Raw genomic sequence first — 21081 nt, 5'->3', positions numbered from 1 at the left:
TAATAAAATGTCAATTTGACATTAAAATTAAGGTGTCCGAGAATGGAATTGGGTTTTTGGTAAAATTAATTTATTATCCATGGTTGATGTCCACGATGTCTGCTCTCAGATTGAAGTTAATGATGGATGATATTAGATTAACTTACGCTTCGCGTAGACGTCTCGACAAGACACACCTGTGATCTCCAGCTTCCGCAGGTTTTCACAAACACCATACTCTGTAACAAGAAATATTTGCTAGACGTTACAGTCAAGAAATCACAAAGAACAGCAACAGGCAGAATGATAGGCGGAGGAGGAGGAGGGAGGGAGGAAGCAGGGTGCATGCCTAAGCCTTGGCCTTGTCTTGCTTGTCTGATCACACAATCCCAAAATCAGACAATCCCGTTTATGAACATGGCATGGCAGAAATTCAGTGTTCTAGAAACAATGCATGTTCCCACGAAAATGAGATTGTTATTGGTGTCAGGGTTCCACAAAGGTCCCTTTCACCCCCAGTTTGGCTCACCACATTACTAATTCTATTAAACAAAACACAGGTCCTATGACTGAAGACCCAGGCAAAACACTGGAAGGAGGAGTGGACACTCTACCCTTTTGCATTGGGCTACCTTAGAACAACAGACAATGAGGGGATCCAAGCCCTCCCCACTTATCTGGCTAACAACACACATCCTCCTCCTTCCTCCTCCCTGTCCCTACTCTCAACCCCACCATGGCCCCACTTTTCAAAATCAACCCCCTCAGCACTTCCCAACCAAAACCTTGGGTCCTTCTGTTCAGGTCTCAGCAAGGCTTCAAAAGGAAAACACTGTAACTGAACTAATTTACACTAATACAGAATTGCCTGTTGGCCAAGAGCTAATAATGACACCACCAGCCTCATGCTGGGCACCATGCCAAGCTCCTTCTGGGCACCACTGCACTCTACCCTGCCAGCAGCCCATGAGAGGTGCTATTATCATCTCCATTTTAATAATGAAAAAAATAGGGGCAGAGAGGTGACTGATTTGCACAAAGGAGCATGGGCTCACAATGGGGGACCCAGAATCAAAGCCTTGATGGTAACGCCTCACAGTGGTGAGCACAGCTCTGGCACAGGTGTGTGCTCAGCAAGCGTTTGATGAGGAGAACGGGTCCCCTAGGACCTCACAGTAATAACCAGGACTCTCATGCACTATGCTCATACCAGGTGCAGGCATTCAACTGGGGCTTCACAGGACAGCCTAATAACACAATCCTGACAATCACCTCTAAGGCCAGGACTAGGGCTGCCTCTCGGGGAGGGAAACAGGCTTGGCGAGGCTGATGACTCAGCAGTCATCTGAAATATGGACTGATGCAGCCTGACCAGTTGCAGAACTGCACTGTCCCTCATCTCATTACTTTCGATCGTGCCTGAGGTCTGGTCTTTTCAACAGAATGAATGACATTAACCCAATGCTTCTATAACTGTTAGGATTTTGAGAGTAGACAAAGTCGAGCTCAAAACGCACACAGACTAGACAAGTAATCTGGGGCGAGGTGGTTACTACTCTGCAAAGCCCTTTGGTCAGGACTGCCCAAGGGCCCCTGCTTTTCCCTACCGCCACTACTGATGAACAGACGTTAAGATAAAGACCTGAAACCACGGCCTTGCTCATTATCAGGCAAAATACATCTGTTTTATCCTTTTGCCAAGAGGGATGTGAATTCCATTCTAGAGGATTACGTATATAGCTTATAAGCACTTGTAAAGAAAGGTAAATCAGCCCCAGCCAGTTTGGCTCAGCAGTTAGAGCATTGGCCTGCGGTCCAAAGAAACCCGGTTCCTGTCCCACTACGGGCACGTACCTCGGATGCAGTTTGTCCCCGGCCCTGGTTGGGCCGTGCGGGTGGCATCGATGTTTCTCTCTCTCTCTTCCTCCTACTCTATCTGAACAAAATATGGAAAAATGTATGGGTGAGGATTAAAAATAAATAAACAAATAATGTGGGCATGTAAGATGAGTTGATCAGCAATCTGAGACCACAGCTTGTCAAAATCCTTGCAGATCACCCCTGGTCGGTGGAACAAACGGGAACAACTGATCTACCCCATTCTCACTGAGAAGAGCTCTGCTCTATATTAAACTGTCCTCACACTTTTCTGTGGCTCTGTGATGCCAACTGGCTCCTCCTGAACACTACCAGTCATTGTCACTACTCTGTCCAGCTCTCCATAAAAACACTTTGTCCTTCTCTTGTACAATGATGCACTTCAAAACTGTTACTGCATAGTAATATTGGTGCTTTGGTTTGTTTTCTGTGTGGCTTTGGAAGACCAGCTCCTTTTCCCAGTTCCAGCATGCCACCTTTTCCCAGTTCCAGCATGCTACCAGTGCATGAAGCAGCCAAGGACCAGCCTCTTTCTGCCTTGTTGACAAAGCGGTTTGACTGTGGGGCAGGAGGTGTGGGAGGGTGTCCTCCTTTGAATTGCATGCTTTTGTAATATGTGTCAGTGCTGAAGGCTAACAGTTACATACAGGGCAAGACCTGAAAATGCATCCATCTGTGCTCTTGTTGCTGATGGCACCTGAAATCAAAAGCCAGGTCTTTTTTGAGGCACCGAGACTGTCCCCCGGGCATTCTTCTGCTCTCAGACTACAGAGGGCTAGTGATTTGGTTTATGATTCCTATGAGTCCAATGGATATTCTAACTTGAGAGAAACTACCATTGCTTGCCCCTCATTAATCACTTGAATTTCTGAGTGATTCTAAGGTTTTTAGCTTAGATGACCAAATCACATAAATCTCTGTGTACTTTGTCAACAAATGGTATTGCTAATATCACAAAGGAGATGAACTTGCACAACCAGATAAAGCATCTTCTATTAACAATCAGAAGAACCCTGGCCAGTTTGGCTCAGCAGTTAGAGCCTCAGCCCACAGACCAGAGAGTCCCGGGTTCGGTTCCTGCTAAGGGCGTGTACCTCGGCTGCAGTTCGTCCCCGGCCCCAGTTGGGGTCGTGCAGGTGGCAACCAGTCGATGTTTCTCTCTCTTCCTCCCTCTCTCCCTCCCACTCTATCTAAAAATAAATGCAAAAATGTCCTCGAGTGAGGCAAGAGGTTGCCAGTTCGATTCCCAGTCAGAGCACATGCCCAGGTTGCAGGTCGAGGCAGCCAATCCAAACATTGATGTTTCTACCTCTCCTCCTCCTTTCCTCTCTCTAAAAAATCAATAAAAACATATTTAAAAACTCAGAAGAAAAGCAAAGTTATGATGTAGTCTAATGAATACAGCAATCCTTAGTGGGTTTTTCTTAATGTTCCCCAAAGATCACAACAAATCCACCAAAGTAGAATAATGTCATTGTGACCCAAATGTTTCTGTAAGAAATGTTCGGTGTTTTCCACATGATGGAAAAATCTTTTTTTTAAAAAGAGTGGCCAAGAACAATTCCACATCCTTTGATTGTTCTATAAACCTTCCCATAAGTCATTAAGAACAAATGCCCTGAAAATAGCCTTAGGGCCAGTGTACGTGCCAGAACTGCATATCTTCCTTTCAGAAAACTAACAAGTATTAACTCCATCCTCTGGCAGAGATCCGTCTGAATAATTAAAAGTTACCACACCGAACCATGCTGCCTATTGCCACTCTTTAAGTATGGGATTTGGTGTTCCAGGCCATCAGTTCAAAAAATGTCCTTGCTAATGTAGCACATAAGGTAATTTCTGAAAATCTTTTTTGAAAGTGTCTAAACCAAAGATGGCAACAAAGTGTCAAAAAGTTGGGAAGGGGAAGAAAAATGGGTGAACTGGACTTGAGGAAATTTCTTAAATCAAATAGTCAGACTCTGCTAAAGAATCTGGTGCATTTTCTCAAACAATTAAACATAGAATTACCATATGATCCAGATATTCTACTTCTGGGTATATAACCAAGAGAACTGAAAGCAGGGATTCGAAAAGGTATTTGCACACCCATGTTCACAGCAGCGTTACTCACAACAGCTCAAAGATGGAAGCAACCCCAGTGTCCACTGACAGATGAATGGATAACTAAATGTGATCCATCTATAAACTGGAATATTATGCAGTCTTTAAAAGGAAAGAAATCCTGCCCTGGCCAGTTTGGCTCAGTGGTTAGAGCGTCGGCCTGCGGTCCGGAGAGACCCGGGTTCGGTTCCCGCTAAGGGCACGTACTTCGGTTGCAGTTTGTCCCCGGCCCTGGTTGGTCGTGCGGGTGGCAGCCACTCGATGTGTCCCTTCACGTCGATGTTTCTCTCTCTCTCTCCCTTCCTCTCTCTCCCTCCCACTCTATCTGTACAAAAAATGGAAAAATATCCTCGGGTGAGGATAAAAAAAAAAAAAAAAAGGAAAGAAATCCTGACACATGCAGTAACGTGGGTGGACCTTGAGGATGTTACACTGAGTGAAATAAGCCAGTCACAGAAGGGCAAATACTGTATGATTCCATTTATATAAGGTCCCCAGAGGAGTTGAATTCATAGAGACAGAAAGAAGAATGGTGGATGCCAGGGACCGGGGAAGGGAAAATGGGGAGTTTATTTTTAATGGGAACAGAGTTTCGGTTTGGGAAGATGGAAAGAGCCACGGAGACGGACGGAGGGCGATGGCTGCACAACAATGTGAATGACTACTTAATGCCACTCCACTGTACACTTAAAAATTGTTAAAATAGTAAATTTTATTTTAGGTTTGTGTCACCACAATAAAAAATTAAATTGCCACTTCAAATATTCCAATCTGAAATTTTCCAAAGAGCCATTTGAAAAATGTTTTGCCAAGAGTTAAAAAACAACCCAGTAGTTTGGCCTGAGTCAAGTCAACAACGAAGCTGCGCGTAGCTGCCAAGGGCTGCCCACCCCTCATCACGCATTTCCTGTCCAGCGAGGCCAGTGCTGTGTGATGGGGCTAACCGAAAACTCTGTCCCATAACACATTTCTTTTTTTTTTTTTTTAAATCCTCACCTAAGGATATGTTTTTATTGATTTGGGAGAGAGAGAGAGAAAGAAACACCGAAATGAGAGAGAAACATTGATGTGAGAGATAAACATCAATCTGTTGCCCCCCATACACACTCCAACCAGGGATCGAAACCAAAACCTAAATCTGTGCCCTCACCAGGTATGGAACCCGAATGATACTCCAACCAACTGAACCACCCAGCCAGGCAGCACATTTCTGAATATGCACCGAATCTAGTCAGTCTCTATGGGTGGGAATGGAGTAGGAGAATTTTCTCTCTCTCTTTTCTACTCTCTCACCTCCACGGGAGAGCCCAATGGCCACACATCTGTTTCCTTAGGCTCCTTCCCTAAGAGAAGATGGAGCAGTGGGGACGGCACCCATGCCAGCGTGCTGAGATCTTGGCACTGGAACAGAAGGGGACAAAGAGCGCTGACGCCGTTACTCTGTGCACTGCCTTGGCATTGAGAGACTACAATTAGAGGGGACTTAGCCTCCGTGACCCAAAAAATGGAATTGTGACACCTTGGAAAGGCGCACGGCTAAGGCACCATCTGTAGCAAACTGGTAGGCACACAGGTAAGTCTTGAAAGGGAGGTTCTCTCCTGGTCCTTGAGGGGCTCAAATGCCAGACAGGAGTCCACCGGCAACACAGAAGCACTGAAGAATCTCCGGGGGAAAAGCAGCGTGGACAGGGCCTGCATTTGGACTATTAACCTGTGGGTGGGACCAGCAGAGCTGCACCCGGAAATGCAGGCGGGTGGGAGTGTCCAGAGAGGAGGCCACTGGACCACCAGTAAGGCAGAGGCAGGAGGAAAGGAGGATGCAACCCAGATCTGGCACCTGGCAAGCAGCAGGGAGCTGGGGAGGGGCGGGGTGTCGACTGGAGGAATGCTGCTGGCTTGTTTCCTACCTGCTATAAACTCACACAGTTTTCTAAATAAAAGTAAAAGGCAGTACTGATGGGAAAGACTGCATTTCTGTCTGTACTAAATTGGGAATAATTATAACCCTTAATAAAACATGGTTCTAACTTTTCTTCCGAGGCTGAAAAGGAAGTCCAAGGCAGAAGGGCGGGAGCCGGTGGGAAGGAGGAGTGGGGCACGAGAGGCCCCCAGGTTTCCTGATAAGCTGCTCTGAGCGAATATCCATGAACACTCCTCAACAACAGAGCCCTGATTTCAAACCCCCTGTGTGCTCTCTAGCGGCTGCTCTACTCAGCTATGACTGTAAATGCACGTAATGCCCTTTAAAAAAAATAATAACGTAGCCAATTTAGAAAAACACTCTGCAGCCAGCTCATCTCAGGATGGGAAAGAGTGTGAAAACCAAAACCTGGACATGGCTCATAGGTGTCTCCTATTAAACACCTAGAACATTCCGGATACTAAACAAATAGTTCCTGAGGACAGATGAAACCACCTACACAAATCAATGTGACTTATTCCCAACAATGTTCTCCCTGCAAAGATAAACAGTCTTGATGCCAACAGGAACCTTGAGAAATTTCACTCTTCCAGCTAGATGACTCCGACCACCATCCGGCTCCCATGATAGGCATCCCCCTGGCCAAGGGAGACCCACTTAGGCTAGGGCCCACCTGTTACCCCGGACACCCATTCTTCCTGAATGCAAGCACACCTGCTCTGTCTCAGTACCTATTTTGAGACCATGAGATATGCTCCCGAGTCTGACTGCAATCATCTCACACTAGCCCTTTTCTAATATCCCAGACGTCCCTCTTCCTCCACCAGTACTAGACAAGCAGACCTGTAGATTCCAGGTTTACTCTCCATGGCCACTGGGTGAACAGTGATGGCATCACTGGCAAAGGATGCTGACTCATGAGTTTGGAACCCAGATCATCTCCTGAAAGGGCCTGGTTTTGGGGAGGACACTTGTCCCTCTCCAAAGGCCCACAGGTGCTCTTCTTGTATTTATCTGTATGCCCTTTACAGTCAGAAAGACAAACTCATATCCTCAAGTGCATTACATAACCACTTTATAAACACAGTAAAACAGTAAAAATGGCAGAGCCTGGTCCTCTAACAACCAACCAATTCTTTTTGGCGTGTCACTAGTGTCTAGGCCAAGGGGAAATCTTTACTCAATGCTTTCTGGGTACCAGATTCACTTCCAGCTTGCTTTCTTAAGGTTAAAAAACAGGAAGTCTTAAGAGGCACCATTTTTCTTTATCCTTTTCTACTTTGCTAACTGAAAGGATTAGGTTTTTCTATGAAGCAGCATATGAGATTCAACTTGTAGAAACACAGAGAACTGTAGTCAATTAGCAAAGCAGAAGAAAAGGATAAAGGTTTTCCCTGTAGTTTTGAGATCCCGGTGTATGTCCAGGAGGTAGACTTGGCTTCCTCTTCTCATGGTTGAGGCTCATGTGTTTCTATGACCTGGACAGTTTGTTTATCCAACTGCCAACCTGCCCTCCCTTCCACCAAAATTGGTGGGCTCAAAAAGCATCTGCTTAATAGGAATCAAAAAATATTTCTTAAGCCAACCTTAAAACCAACAACTTGCCCATTTCACTCTTCCAGCAATAGCCCTTCTAATTTCAGCCATATTTAAAAGCCACATTTCTCATATTTTGCATCAGGATGTCAAACAGAACAGAAATAGCATTTTCTTCTGCATGCAAAAAACAAAATTAAATATTGGTTTTTAATTTCCCATTTCTGTCATAAAGATCACACATTATGGGAAAAATATATTTCTAATTATGATGGAATATAAACCCACTTTAGACTTACAACTGATCAAATATTATTCCATGTGTCATTAAGACCACTTACCCATCAAGAAAAGAAACGGGAAAATTATATATTATCAAATCAAAACCTGACCGTGGCAGCAGGCACTAAGCTGAAAAAAATGAAAGTTTTGTGACTCAATATGTAGAGTTCAGTGTTGAATGGAAAAATACACGTATGAGCATTCCCTTTGTTTTTAAATATATCTTGTTATTACTTGACTATTTTGATTTATAACTATGGTCTGAATTTTGTAAACTCATTAGCATTAGGTAGACCATGAAATATTGAATAAGTGAAGCATTTCACCAACTAGATGGCTAAGTATTAACCAAAAAAAAGCACCGTCAGGGTCAAAGGCAAAATAAAGTCCTTGGCTTCCACCCCGGGTTCTCTGAGAAATGATGACTTATTTATAGCCCCACATGCAGGAGGCCTGTAGCCAAAGGAATGATGCATCAGAAAGTGTTCGCCCTCCATCTACCCGTTCGTGCCCGGGAGACTGGGTTTGGTTTCATTTCCTGTAAGGGGGAAAACAACACCTGTTTTGTCATATACTTGCCCAAATCAGGAGCACAGATTTGGTTTCTCAGTAGCAATCTTTTCACTTGTCCAGAGAAATACCAACTAGAAAATACTTATTCCCACAGCTCCAACATGCAAGGGACTATAATGGCCAAAGTTCTATAAAATAACTTTTTTATATTGATAATTTATTACTTCTAAGACACTGGAAATTTTGAGCTTCTCACCAAATATTATAAAAAAGCGACTTCACCCTGGCTGGTTTGGCTCAGCAGTTAGAGCGTCGGCCCGCGGTCCAGGGAGACCTGGGTTCGGTTCCCGCTAAGGGCACGTACCTCGGTTGCAGTTTGTCCCCGGACCTGGCTGGGTCGTGTGGGAGGCAACCACTCGATGTGTCCCTTTCACATCAATGTTTCTCTCTCTCTCCCCCTCCCACTCTATCTGAACAAAAAATGGAAAAATGTCCTCAAGTGAGGATAAAAAAAAAAAAAAGCTACTTCATTTTAGGTTTCTAATATACCTCCCTCCTGCCCCAAAATCATCCTATCATTTTAGGAAGCGCTATTGAACAATACATGCCTTAGTGGCACCCTTAAGTTTTGGGGCTCAAAGAGTTAAGACCACACTTGTCTCGCACACGACTATGTTTATATATAAATCCAATCATAATTATACTAACTCTATGAGACACCTATGAATACCACATAGGACTCTCCAATTACTGACCTAGATAAGCTGGAAATTAAAGCTACCAGAGTGAAATCGTGAAACTGAAGACCTAGCTGTGGACTCTCTTCGTAAGTTTGGGATGACAAAGTTAAAGATTTATAATTTTGATTTATATTGTAACATTCACAAAAGTCACTATAAATGTAGTTAAAAAGCACGTGACTATAAGAAAATATTTCACAATATATTAAACAAAATTATATCCAGATTAAATTAATAAACCCACATATCGATAAGAAAATAACAACAGAAAAAGAGGGCAAAGGCTAAGGATAAGCAAAAGAAATTCAAATTTCCAATAACTTTATTTATTTATTTATTTATTTCTCAATCCTCACCCGAGGGCATTTTTCTGTTTATCATGAGATAGAGTAGAAGGGAGGGAGGGAGGGAGGGAGAGAAAAACATTGATGTGAGAGAAGCACATCGACTGGCTGCCTCCCACATGACCTGACCAGGGCCAGGGACCAATCGCAACTGAGGTACCTGCACTTGACCAGAATCGAACCCGCAACTCATTGGTCCATGGGCTGACGCTCTAACCACTGAACCAAACTGGCCACGGACCAATAACTTTATTTTTGAAATGTGCGTCCTCACTAGTTATCACACAGATGAAAATTAAAATGAGATGCTGCCCTGGCCAGTGTGGCAAAGTGGTTAGAGCATTGGCCCGCATACCAAAGGGTCACGGGTTCAATTCCCAGTCAAGGGCATATACCTGGGGTGCAGGTCTGATCTCTAGCCCCAGTCGGGGTACATGAAGGTGGCAACCAATCGATGTCTCTTTCTCACATCCATGTTTCTCCCCCCCACACCCCCACTCCTTACTTGCCTCTAGTCTCTCTCTAAAAATCAATGGGAAAAAAATATATCCTCAGGTAAGGATTAATAAAAAATAAAAAGAAAAGAAAATGAATGAGATGCTGCTTCTCACTCACATTGGCACACATTTTAAAAGGTAAATCATTCACATTAAAGAGAATCTAGCAGATATTCAATTAATTAAGATAACCTAGACCACAAAAGGCAGCTACTTTGAGATGATGCATATTGGGCATTTGTATTTTATGTTTTGTGACTTGCCTAGTCATGCCCCAGTGACAGGTGTGTAAACAGGTAAAATCATTCCAGGAAATAACTGAATAGTATCTAGTAAAAATGCAAATCTAAAAACAAAACCTGTGAATCTCAAAGCCCACTGCCCAGCAACACTGCTTTTGGATATATTCCTTAAAAAATGTTCAAACTTATGAGACTGTTCACTGTCACACTGGGTATAATGAAAAAATAAATAAAAACAAATGAAGAAACAAAAGTGTGGCCTCTTCAAAGTATGAACCAGCACATAGCATTTAAAAAGATTTAACCAGACCCTGGCCAGTGTGGCTCAGTTGGCTGGAGCTTAGTCCCACATACCAAAAGGTTGTGGGTTCGATTCCTGATCTGGGTTTCTCTCTCACATTGATGTTTCTCCCCCCCCTTTCCTCTCTCTCTATTCTTTTTTTTTTTTTTTTTTTTTTTTTTATCCTCACCCGAGGATACTTTTCCATTTTTTGTACAGATAGAGTGGGAGGGAGAGAGAGGAAGACAGAGAGAGAGAGAAACATCGACGTGAAGGGACACATCAAGTGGCTGCCACCCGCACGACCAACCAGGGCCGGGGACAAACTGCAACCGAAGTACATGCCCTTAGCGGGAACCGAACCCGGGTCTCTCCGGACCGCAGGCCGACGCTCTAACCGCTGAGCCAAACCAGCCAGGGCTCCTCTCTCTCTAAAATCAATAAAAACATACCCTTGAGTGCGGATTTTTAAAAATTACAAAAAAATAAATAAAAATACTTAAATGTATTAACAGGGACAGAACTTATTAAAAACACAAGGTGATGGGGGGAAAGCAGAAGTACAATACTTACAGTACGATACAGTTCTAAAATTTGAACCACCACAAAACAATGTAATGTGTTGGGGATGTATATAGGTATATGTACATACAAGTAAATTAAACCCACGACTGGCTGCTTCCCACAATGAGAACAATGGTGATCAGAAGGGACTTGAGTCTTAACTGAGATGTTTTGTTTAAAAAAAGGTAGAGGATTCCAAACCAAATATGACAAAACAGTTATTTATTGAGGGGGTGACTAGGAATATGCCTGTTTTATCTGTCAATATAAAAAACATTCAAACCTGTGAAGAATTTTTGTGAGTTTATTTGAGCCAAAACCGTCGATCATTGCCAGGAAGCAAAATCTCAACAGGCTGAGATAATGCTCTGGAGAATGGCAGTTGTGCCCTTTTTTTTATAAATTACAATCAAAAGAGAAGATGCAAGTGAGTTAGATGAAATCCACTGGTGACAGATCAGGGAGGTGGGAGAAAGCAAAGCAGGAAACCTTTGGGACTGGATGGAAAGTAATGACAGACACAGACATCTTTTATACAGGTGGGCACAGGATAGTTAACAGTCAACAATGAGCTGGATAGCAGGGAGAGGGTCTGTGGTCTCTGCAGACTGGTGCCTGTGCTCTGAGGTGTCCAGAGAAGGGAAAATCACTTGGACATTCCAAAACTATGTTATGGTAGATGCAATAAGACAACAGACAGGCTCAGTTAAAGATTGACCTTTGTCAGGGAAGATGTTGGCCTAGGACATGACTACCTGACATTTAGTTTAAGTTTTCATTTCAGACCATCCTTTACGTTCCATCTCTGAGTTCGCACGGCCACCATGCAGACCTTCCCTGAGCTTGTCAGGCTAACATGAGGCCTCTTTTCATCCACATATCTTTTTTTTTTTTTCTTTATTGATTTCAAAGAGAGAGGAAAGGAGAGGAAGAGAGGTAGAAACATTAATGAGAGAGAACATCAATTGGCTGCCTCCTGCACGCCCCCCACTGGGGATCTGGCCCACAACCTGGGCATGTGCCCTGACCGGGAATCGAACCAGTGACCTCCTGGTGCATGGGTCGACGCTCAACCACTAAACCACACCAGCCAGGCCACGTATCATTTTTATCTTTCATTTTTTAATTTCTCAAAATTAAAATTGCCCTAGCATGTCAGACCATCTCGGTGAACAAGATGCCTGGATTCCACCATCATGATGTCTGTCTGTAGTCCCAGGAAAGATGAACTGAGAAATGCAGCAGTGGGGAAGGAAGGATTCAAGGGTCCTTCTATGTCTGCTCCCCAACTTCTTTCTATGTCTTCATTGGGACTTTTTATATTTCCCTTTTTTTTAAATCCTCATCCAAGGATACGGAGGATATATATATACACACACACATACATATATATTTTTTATCCTCACCTGAGGACATTTTTGCATATATCTTGAGATAGAACAGTAGGGAGAGAGGGAGGAAGAGAGAAAAACATCGATGTGAGAGAACCACAACCAAGGTACGTGTTCTTAGCGGGAACTGAACCTGGGGCTCTCTGGTCTGCGGGACAATGCAGGAGGATATTTTTACATTTATCTTCACACAGGGTGAGATAGAGAGAGAGGAAGAAGAGAAACATCGATGTGAGAGAGACACATCGATTGGTTGCAACCCGCACAACCCCAACCGAGGTATATGCCCTTGGCCAGAATCAAACCCAGGACTCTTTGGTCTGCAGGCTGGCACTCTAACCACTAAGCCAAACTGACCAGGGCTGGACTTTTTATATTTCTAGAACAAGTCTAGAAATTTACCGAGTTGTAACTCTAGTTAATTCTACTCTGTGGCATGCCTTTGAGTTTTCTGATTACATAAAAGTCTTCTGTTACTCTCCATTCTTAGAGTTGAACTACACACACACAAACATGTTATAGTTCCCCAGAGACCACAACACAGGTTTGGCTGACTGATGGAGAAACTCCTCAAAGCACAATGGAACATCTCTGACAAACCAGGGTCCTACAGGTGTACAAAATACAAAACAAAGCAAATGAAAATCATAGAGAAAGAGAAAGTAGAACTTTCTTTGCCTCTGTTTTGAAAAGTCAAAAGAACCCCAGCCCACGTGACTCAGTTGGCTGGAGCATCACTCAGTATACCAAAGGGTCACAAGTTTGATCCTTGGTCAGGGTGAATGCAGAGAGGCAACCAATCAATGTTGATGTTTCTCTCTCACACTGATCTCTCTCTCTCCCTCTGCCTTCCTCTTGCTCTAAAATCAATAAAAACATATCCTCGGGTGAGGTTTTTTTTTTAAAGTCAAAATAGCCCTGGCCAGTTTGGCTCAGCGGTTAGAACGTCGGCCTGCGGTCCAAAGAGACCCGGGTTTGGTTCCCACTAAGAACACATACCTCAGTTGCAGTTAGTCCCCAGCCCCCGTGGGTGGCAACCACTCAATGTGTCTCTCTCACACTGATGTTTCTCTCTCTTTCTCACTCTCTATCTGAAGATAAATGCAAAAATGTCCTCGGGTGAGGATAAAAATAACAATAACAGTTTATTTGAGCCAAACTGATGATATATTCCCGTCAGCAAGATTTCAAATGCTCCCTGATGATTCTTACTTTCATTCTTTTGCTGTTCTCCGTTGTTCAGATTTATCCGGTTTACTAGTGTATGAGAGCTTATTGAACATCAGAGATCTGTCAACGTTTAAACGCAGAGAGCCTTGCACTCTGGATTAAGGAAACCTTTCCTCCTGGGATTTGTTACAAAACTACTACTTGATATCCTCACTGCTGCCACCAGCATCCCTGAAGAGGACAGCAACCCCTCCCGCACTACCTGGCTCCACCCACCTGTCCACAGACCCAGGCTTTTTCTCAAGAGAACTTCCAAACACTTGGCTCGCTCTGCTCCCTAACTACTCAAACTCACCTTCATAGCTCTCCTCAGCTTCCCACCCATCGCCCAAAGGGCTGGGTGGAGGAGGTCTCCCGCAGATATCCGGTTACTACCCAGCCTAAACCTCCAGGGTCTCACACCTACAGGGACGCCCCCATTGCCCCAACTGGCATCCCTTCTCTTGGCTCCGCGGAGTCCTGTTTCCTCCTACCCCTCTCTGAGCACCCCAATGCCCACCGAGAACTCTACCTCCCCGGCACCCCGGATCTGTGACGGGACCCCACCACCACCACCACCACCTCTGCACAGCCAGGTCAGTCCTTTAGTGCTTCCGGATCTGTGAAAGGTCACCCTCCTGGGCCCAAGAGGAGCCGAGACCCCCGAGACCCCCGAGTCCCCTCCAGGCCCGAATCCTCCGGCTAGCCGAGACCCTGCCCAGGAGGCCCCCGATCTAGGACAGGTCCCTGTCCAGGGCCCTTGGGGAACTCAGAGCCCCCTTCCAGGCCGGCACACCTGCCGCCTGGACCTGCGAGTACCCTCGCAACCCCGGAACCTCCCCCCACGCCCGGACCTCCGCCCCGAGCCCCGCTCCAGGCCCAAGTCCCCTCCCAAGCCTGGACCCCCGCTATCGCGCACTCACCCTCCCGGCAGCGCCGTCTCCAGATGGTGTCATTGTGCAGGATGCGACAGAACTTGGTGCAGACCTGTGCCAGGCTGGGCAGGTCGGTGCCGGGTAGCGAGGCGAAGATCTCCACCAACAGCTCGGGAGGCAGCTCCAGGAGCGAGCAGCGCGGGGGCGGCGAGGGGCTCGCGCTCCGGCCGCCCCACTCCCCGCACAGCGCCGCCGCGCCCGCCTCGATGCGCTCCTCTTCTAGGTCGGTGTCCGGCTCGCTGTCGGCCGCCGCCGTCTCGGCCGGGCCCCGGCGCTGCTGGCGACGCCGGCATCCCCGCGAAGAGCCCACGCCACAGAGGCGAGCGCACACCGCCATGCCGGGCAAGTAACGGACCCGCCGCCGCGCGTGCGCGGGCGCTGCTGCGAGCCGGCCCCGCCCCGCTGGAGCCCAGAGCAGGCCCCCCAGGGCCTAGTCACGCCCCATCAGAGCCGAGCCCTCCCAGTCCTGAGCCTAGCCACGCCCCACTCAGCTCGGCCCCTCCCCCAGGGGGGACCCGCAGAGGCCCCGCCCCAGGAAGCCCCGCCTGCCCCGGTGGGTGATCCGGGGATCCCTTTCCTAGTGGGCCGGTGAGCCCCGGGCGGCTCTGGCCTCTGCTCATCTGAGGTCTGAAGGCTTCCTGTCCCATTCCCGGAGCAAAGAATGTCACCCGCAAACGCGCGACGGCCGCCTCTTTCCGACCGGGGATGTGCTGCCGCGTTTGAGGACCAGTCACCACCTCTAAAGTATAGGGCTGACGCGCTCCCCACTGCGCTGACCGGGCTCGCGGAGGCCACCCCTCACCTTGGAACGCCTACGGGTGTGTCTGCCGCACCGAGGGTGGCCCTAAAGATTCCCCCGGAGGACCCCCCCCCCACTGTGAATCCCTCCAGGACACCCTCTGAGGGCCCCGCGGATCCCCCCACCAGAACCCCCAGGACCTCCCCCTGAGGACAGCCCCAAGGACTGGCTCCCAGGATTCCCCAAGGACACCTTCCTCCCCCGGTACCCTCTTCCCCAAGAAAAGCTCCAAAAGACTCCCAAGACTGCTACACACAGAAGGCATAATTAAGTGGCAGGTGGAATCAATGCCAACGGTTAAAGCCCTCCGAACTAGGTAAGCCAAAGAGAACCCTGAATTGTGCCTGTCATCTCTTTCTTTTATCTGAAAACTAAACATTCACTCATGTCTGCCCTTATTAGAGTGAAAAGGGGAAATCATGCTAGCTGATAAATTCTGTGTCATCTGTCGATGATCTTGTTGATATGACCTAGTTACCTTGTTTACTGTGCTCCGGGACACGTGTGTTCTAGAGAATCTGCAAAGCTAGCTCTTGACAGTAGCTTCAGGGGTGTGGATGCTCTAGAAGCAGCTTTACAACTCCTTTCTGAATAAGACTTACTTCAGTGCCCTAAAGGGCTGTAGGAGTTGCCCAGAATCTAAATGGAAGCTAAGAATCCGATGGCCACGCCAGTGTTTCTGGTCCAGTGTGGGTTCTTGCTTATCTAGTAGAAAATACCAGCCCTGCCCGCCTGTGTGGCTCAGTGGATTGAGCATCTTCCCATGGACTGAGAAGTTCCGGTTCAATTCCCTGGTTGCCATTGGATCCTCAGTGGGGGTGGGGGGACATGCAGGAGGCCGCCAATTGATGTTTCTCTTTCACATGGATGTTTCTAGCTCTTTCTCCCTTCCTCTCTCTCTAAAACAATCAATAAAAACATATTTAAATAAAAATAAAATATACTAGCCCTACCAGTTCCCCTGGGCCCAGCCTCCACAAATTCCTGGCTATCTACCACCACCTCCATAAGGAAATCTCTAAGCAGAAAAGAGAGAGGGCAGCCTACCCTTGTCCACAGAATCCTATAAATGGGGAAGTGCATCTTCTGACAAAAACAGCAGTGCCTTAGTTCAAATTTTGACCATCTTGGGTCCACCTAATTGGAAAAAAAAAAAAAAAACACCAAATTAACCTACCTGCATCTAGAAGGTTTTTCAGTCCATCCTCTGCAGTGGCCAGAACTGGCTTCCTTCAAATAGTAACATAAACAAAGAGGAGTCATCCCATCACTCACCTATTTAAAGTACTTAGTGGGCCCATTGACTCCTTATCACTTCACACAAAGTAGCTCACTATCTGGTCCTATCCTCCCAGCCTGGCCTCCTCTCATTCCCCATACACATCTTTCAATGGGAGCCACCAGATTCCTTAGCTAAAACTCACCATGCCTTGTCACATCTCTGTCACTGTGCTCAAGCTGTCTCCTCTGCCAGGAAGTCCCATCTCCCCAGTCTGTGCCATTAAAACCAACCCCTTTCCTCCTTGTCCTCTAATGGCACCCCCTTCTAGGAAAGACGATCCTGTTATTATGGCACCATCATATTTTATTGTAAACACTTGCATCCTTTGGCACCAGCTTTACTAGATGTATCCCTCATAACATGATAGATATACTAACACTTCATGCAATCAGTGAATGTTTACTGACTAAATGTTTGTTGAATGAAAAAAAAAATACACTGGCTAAAAGATTAAACAGGGAGGAATGTAAACCATCCCACAATCACCATACAAGCTAGGAAATATCTCAGCAATGTATCAAATAATATAATAAATATTTACAGAATGCCTGACTAGCCTATGTGCTATGTCCTGTGTGGATCCATAGATTCTAAAGTATGATCCTTGCCACTGTTACATTTCAGTCGGTTTTTAAAAAATATATTTATTCCCTACTAGGCCCTATTAATAAAATATAATTGTTCTTCTATAGGAGCCTAGAGTATATTAAAATGTACAAATTAATTTCCTCAAATTTCCATCTTTAGTAGAATAGTTAAACCATTCTATGTTCATAATTTGAATTATGCAACTATACAGTTAAAAAGATATAGCTATATATTCTTTATTTTTATTTATTTTATTATTATTATTTTAATCCTCACCTGAGGATATATATTTTTTTTTTGGTACTGCCCCTAGCGGGAACCGAACCCTGGATTCTATGGTCCGCAGGCCGATGTGCCAACCACTGAGCCAAACCAGTCAGGGCTCACCTGAGGATATTTTTTTCCATTTATCTTTAGATAGAGTGGAAGGGCGGGAGGGAGACAGAAACATCCATGTGTGAGAGAGACAGACCAGTCATCTACCGCAGGACCTGGACCAGGGCCTGGGCCAACTGAAACCGAGGTATGTGCCCTTGGCCAGAATGGAACCTGTGACTCTTTGGTCCTCGGGCTGACACTCTAACAACTGGCCCAGGGCTAGCTATATATTCTTTACAGAAGGTAGGCTGTGTACAGTAACTCACAAAGGTATTGAAGGATTGAATTGGTGCAGACTATCAGAACAGAAAGAAAACGACAGCTGTGAGAGCTTAGGTAATCCATGCTGGTGTAAAGGACCCAGGTGGAAATGACTTTGCACACAGCAGAGAACTATTACACATTGAACGCTAAAAGTTTTATATATCCTTGAACAATTTTACAATCCCTTAATACAGAACTTGTAGCCTTCTTTACAAAGAACACTAAGGGTAGTAGTTCATTCATACTAAAAAGAGGAAAAAATAGAAGAGAGAATTTGTTTTAATACTATGAGACTACAATAATGAACTCTTTGTCAGTGAGAACTGATAACATCTAAGGAAATAAGTAGAATACAGTGCGGGGCATTTTTCAGTTGGTTGCCTGGAAAGTCACTGAAAGTAATAAAAACCATGTTAACTTTATTCATGTTGTTTTCTCAGAATGCAGATGTGAAAAATGTCATCTTATCCATTGCTCAGCAGAAACAGTCAAGGTGAATGGAAAGAAGGGAAAACATTTACAGGTTAAACAAGAGGTTCTTGGTTGAAAACGAGAGTTGAATCCCTTAACAGTTACATACATGGGCAAAAGCTGGAAAAACAATCCTTTGAAATGTGTTCAGAATTAAACAACAACAAAAAACCCTTTAGACTGTCACTGAGTTCTATCAGTTGTTACTGACTCATTTAAATGTTAGATTATCTGAGTGATTTATGGTGGCTTTCCCTCATGCACTGGTTTGCTGATTTCTGAAGTCATACCCCAGAGGCAGAGCTTCGCTGGGAGAGGAAGCACTCCAATACAGTGCCACCTCTTTCAAAAACCTCCCAGGAACCAGTGAAGACACTCCCACAGACTGGGTCTATTGTTTGTCAACTGGAAAATCCTCCTGACTGAATCCTTTCTGAGAATAGCTCCTGCACTCCTCTTGAGCAATACTTGTTTGTTTACTTGTTCTAAAGAGCAGATGACACACGACTGATTAGACAACTGGCCAATAGTGGCCCAGACAACTTCCAGGGTGAAATATGTCTTCCAATCAGAAAGAGGAGAGGTGGGACAGGACAGGCAGGATTGAGGAGGTGAACTACTTCTCAGTTTGACCTGCCCTCCATATTGAGAGTGGCAAAAATAACCCTAATGTGTTCTAGACGCAGGTTCTAGACGCTGGTTCATCTTTCACGCCCCATTTAACAGATTTTTAGAAATAGCTAGACAGCATAAATTATAGCCGTGTTACATCACTAATGCTGGGATATCATACTCAATTTTTATCAGTTAAATTATTTCCCCAATTATGGTCATTCAATGTTATGAAAAAGAATAGGGTGAGAATTATTTAAACTGATACTGCTTGGTTTTCTACAATGATTATTTGATAGTATAAAAGCACCATGAGATTCCTGGAGAAAACACTAAATTTAAATGAAAGATGTACCTTTGCTTTTCCCTTTTATTTGGACTGGGTTTTTTGTGGGTTTTTTTTGGTACATGCCCCTAGCAGAAACCGAACCAGGACTCTCTGGTCCCCAGGCCAATGCTCCACCCGTTGAGCCAAACTGGCCAGGGCTGGACTGTTTTAAAGAACAGTTATATTTATGTTACTCATCTAAAAATAAATCATACTGTGCTTATATTAGCTATCTTAAAATAATTTATGAATAATATGTTTACCACTCTGAATATTGTTCACTACATCAAACTCTTATTTTTTATTTATTAATTTTAGAGAGAAAGAAAGGGAGAGGGAGAGGGAGAGAGAGAGAGAAATATTAATGAGAGAGAAACATCCACTGGCTGCCTCCTGCACGTCCCCTACTGGAGATCAAGCCCACAACCCAGTGCCCTGACTGGGAATTAAGCCAGTGACCTCTTGGTTCATGGGTCAGTGCTCAACCACTGAGCCACATATGCCAAGCACCTCAAATTTTTACTAAACTGCAATCTGGGGCACATGAAAATTTTCACATACACTCAAGCACACTTGTTTTCAAAAGTTACATGAACTTACTTTTTTAAAATTTGATTTTAGAGAGAGAGGAATGGGGGGAGAAACATTGATTTGTTGTTTCACTTGCTTATGCATTCATTGGTTGCTTGTTTTTTAAAAAATTTAACTTTTTCTATCACCATTTATCTCCTCTGTGCCCTCTCCCACCCTATCCCCCACATTGGTTGCTTCTTCTTCTTTTTTTGCTGTTTCTTGCTCAGGTTTTGTTTTATTTTATTTATTTATTTATTTATTTTTATCCTCACCCGAAGACATTTTTCCATTTTCTGTTCAGATAGAGTGGGAGGGAGAGAGAAGAAGAGAGAGAGAAACATTGACGTGAAAGGGACACATCGAGTGGCTGCCACCCGCATGACCCAACCAGGGCTGGGAACAAACTGCAACCAAGATACATGCCCCCAGCGGGAACCAAACCCGGGTCTCTCTGGACTGCAGGCCGACGCTCTAACCACTGAGCAAAACCGGCCAGGGGTTGGTTGCTTCTTGTATGTGCCCTGACTGGAGACTGAATTTGAAACCTTGGCATGTCCAGATGATGCTCTAACCAACTGAGCTACCCAGCCAGGGCCTAAAGTAATGTATTTTAAATAAAATTTATTACTTATTCAAATATGCTAGTCTAAAATGGAGATTATGCTTGTAAGACACCTTTGCATGCCAATGGTACTGAATGATTTTCTGAGAAATATGTAGAGAGATGTGGTTTTAGATTCAAGTAGGAATTCAAGGTTAGGGGAAGGACTATAGCAGCCACTGTAAATGTGGACTTCAGTACTTGAAAATCACAAAGAGAAATCCTGTCCCATCATTAGCACAGTCCTTGGAGCTAATTCCTTGAGGCTATGACAGTGAATTTAAGGCCTTTGGTAATTTGGTAAAGCTTTATGGATGCCTGAGGGACTAGGAAAATATGAAACTCTCCTTCCCCTCCCCCCACCCCCATATGCCAGATAATCAATTTTTCCCCTCTTCTTGCACTTGGAACAGTTGTCCAGCAAGAAAACTGAGAAATCCATTTCTTACAAAGTAGTACTAAGCCAAGAAAGCACTCACCACCCAATACTTGGTACCATAAAAATCCTTTTGTACTTCAAAATGGATCATTTTCTGTTTGGCAGAAGATAAGTACATAATAAGCATTTACTGGATTTTTTTTTTTTTCAATCTTTGCATAACAAGTACAAAACAATCAAGATGGTACACTTGGGGCTTAAAGTCTTCCCTTGGAACTTCGGAAATCTGATAAGATGTCTAAGTGTTCTTTATTAACTGTATATTATCAGATTTTCAAGGTAAAGAACTGTGGCAGATGAAAAACACAAACCTGGGACAGAAACTGACACAT

At 44.8% G+C, this 21081-nt stretch overlaps 1 protein-coding gene across 2 annotated transcripts in view; it reads right to left on the bottom strand.

Moving 5' to 3' along the window:
• The window catches only part of FBXO31 (F-box protein 31), a 39080-nt gene extending 24329 nt beyond the window's left edge, over nucleotides 1-14751 (bottom strand). For both annotated transcript variants that reach the window (XM_036275374.1, XM_036275375.1), the window contains exons 1-2: nucleotides 14403-14751; nucleotides 147-218 (exon numbers count right to left, since the gene is read on the bottom strand). In XM_036275374.1, the coding sequence (XP_036131267.1) occupies nucleotides 147-218; nucleotides 14403-14751 (421 nt within the window). The remainder of the gene's footprint in view (nucleotides 1-146; nucleotides 219-14402) is intronic.
• Nucleotides 14752-21081: the final 6330 nt, after the last annotated feature.

This window comes from Molossus molossus, unplaced genomic scaffold, assembly GCF_014108415.1.
Source record: "Molossus molossus isolate mMolMol1 unplaced genomic scaffold, mMolMol1.p scaffold_m16_p_21, whole genome shotgun sequence".
NCBI classification, from domain to species: domain Eukaryota; kingdom Metazoa; phylum Chordata; class Mammalia; order Chiroptera; family Molossidae; genus Molossus; species Molossus molossus.
This window is presented reverse-complemented; position numbering and strand designations above follow the sequence as displayed.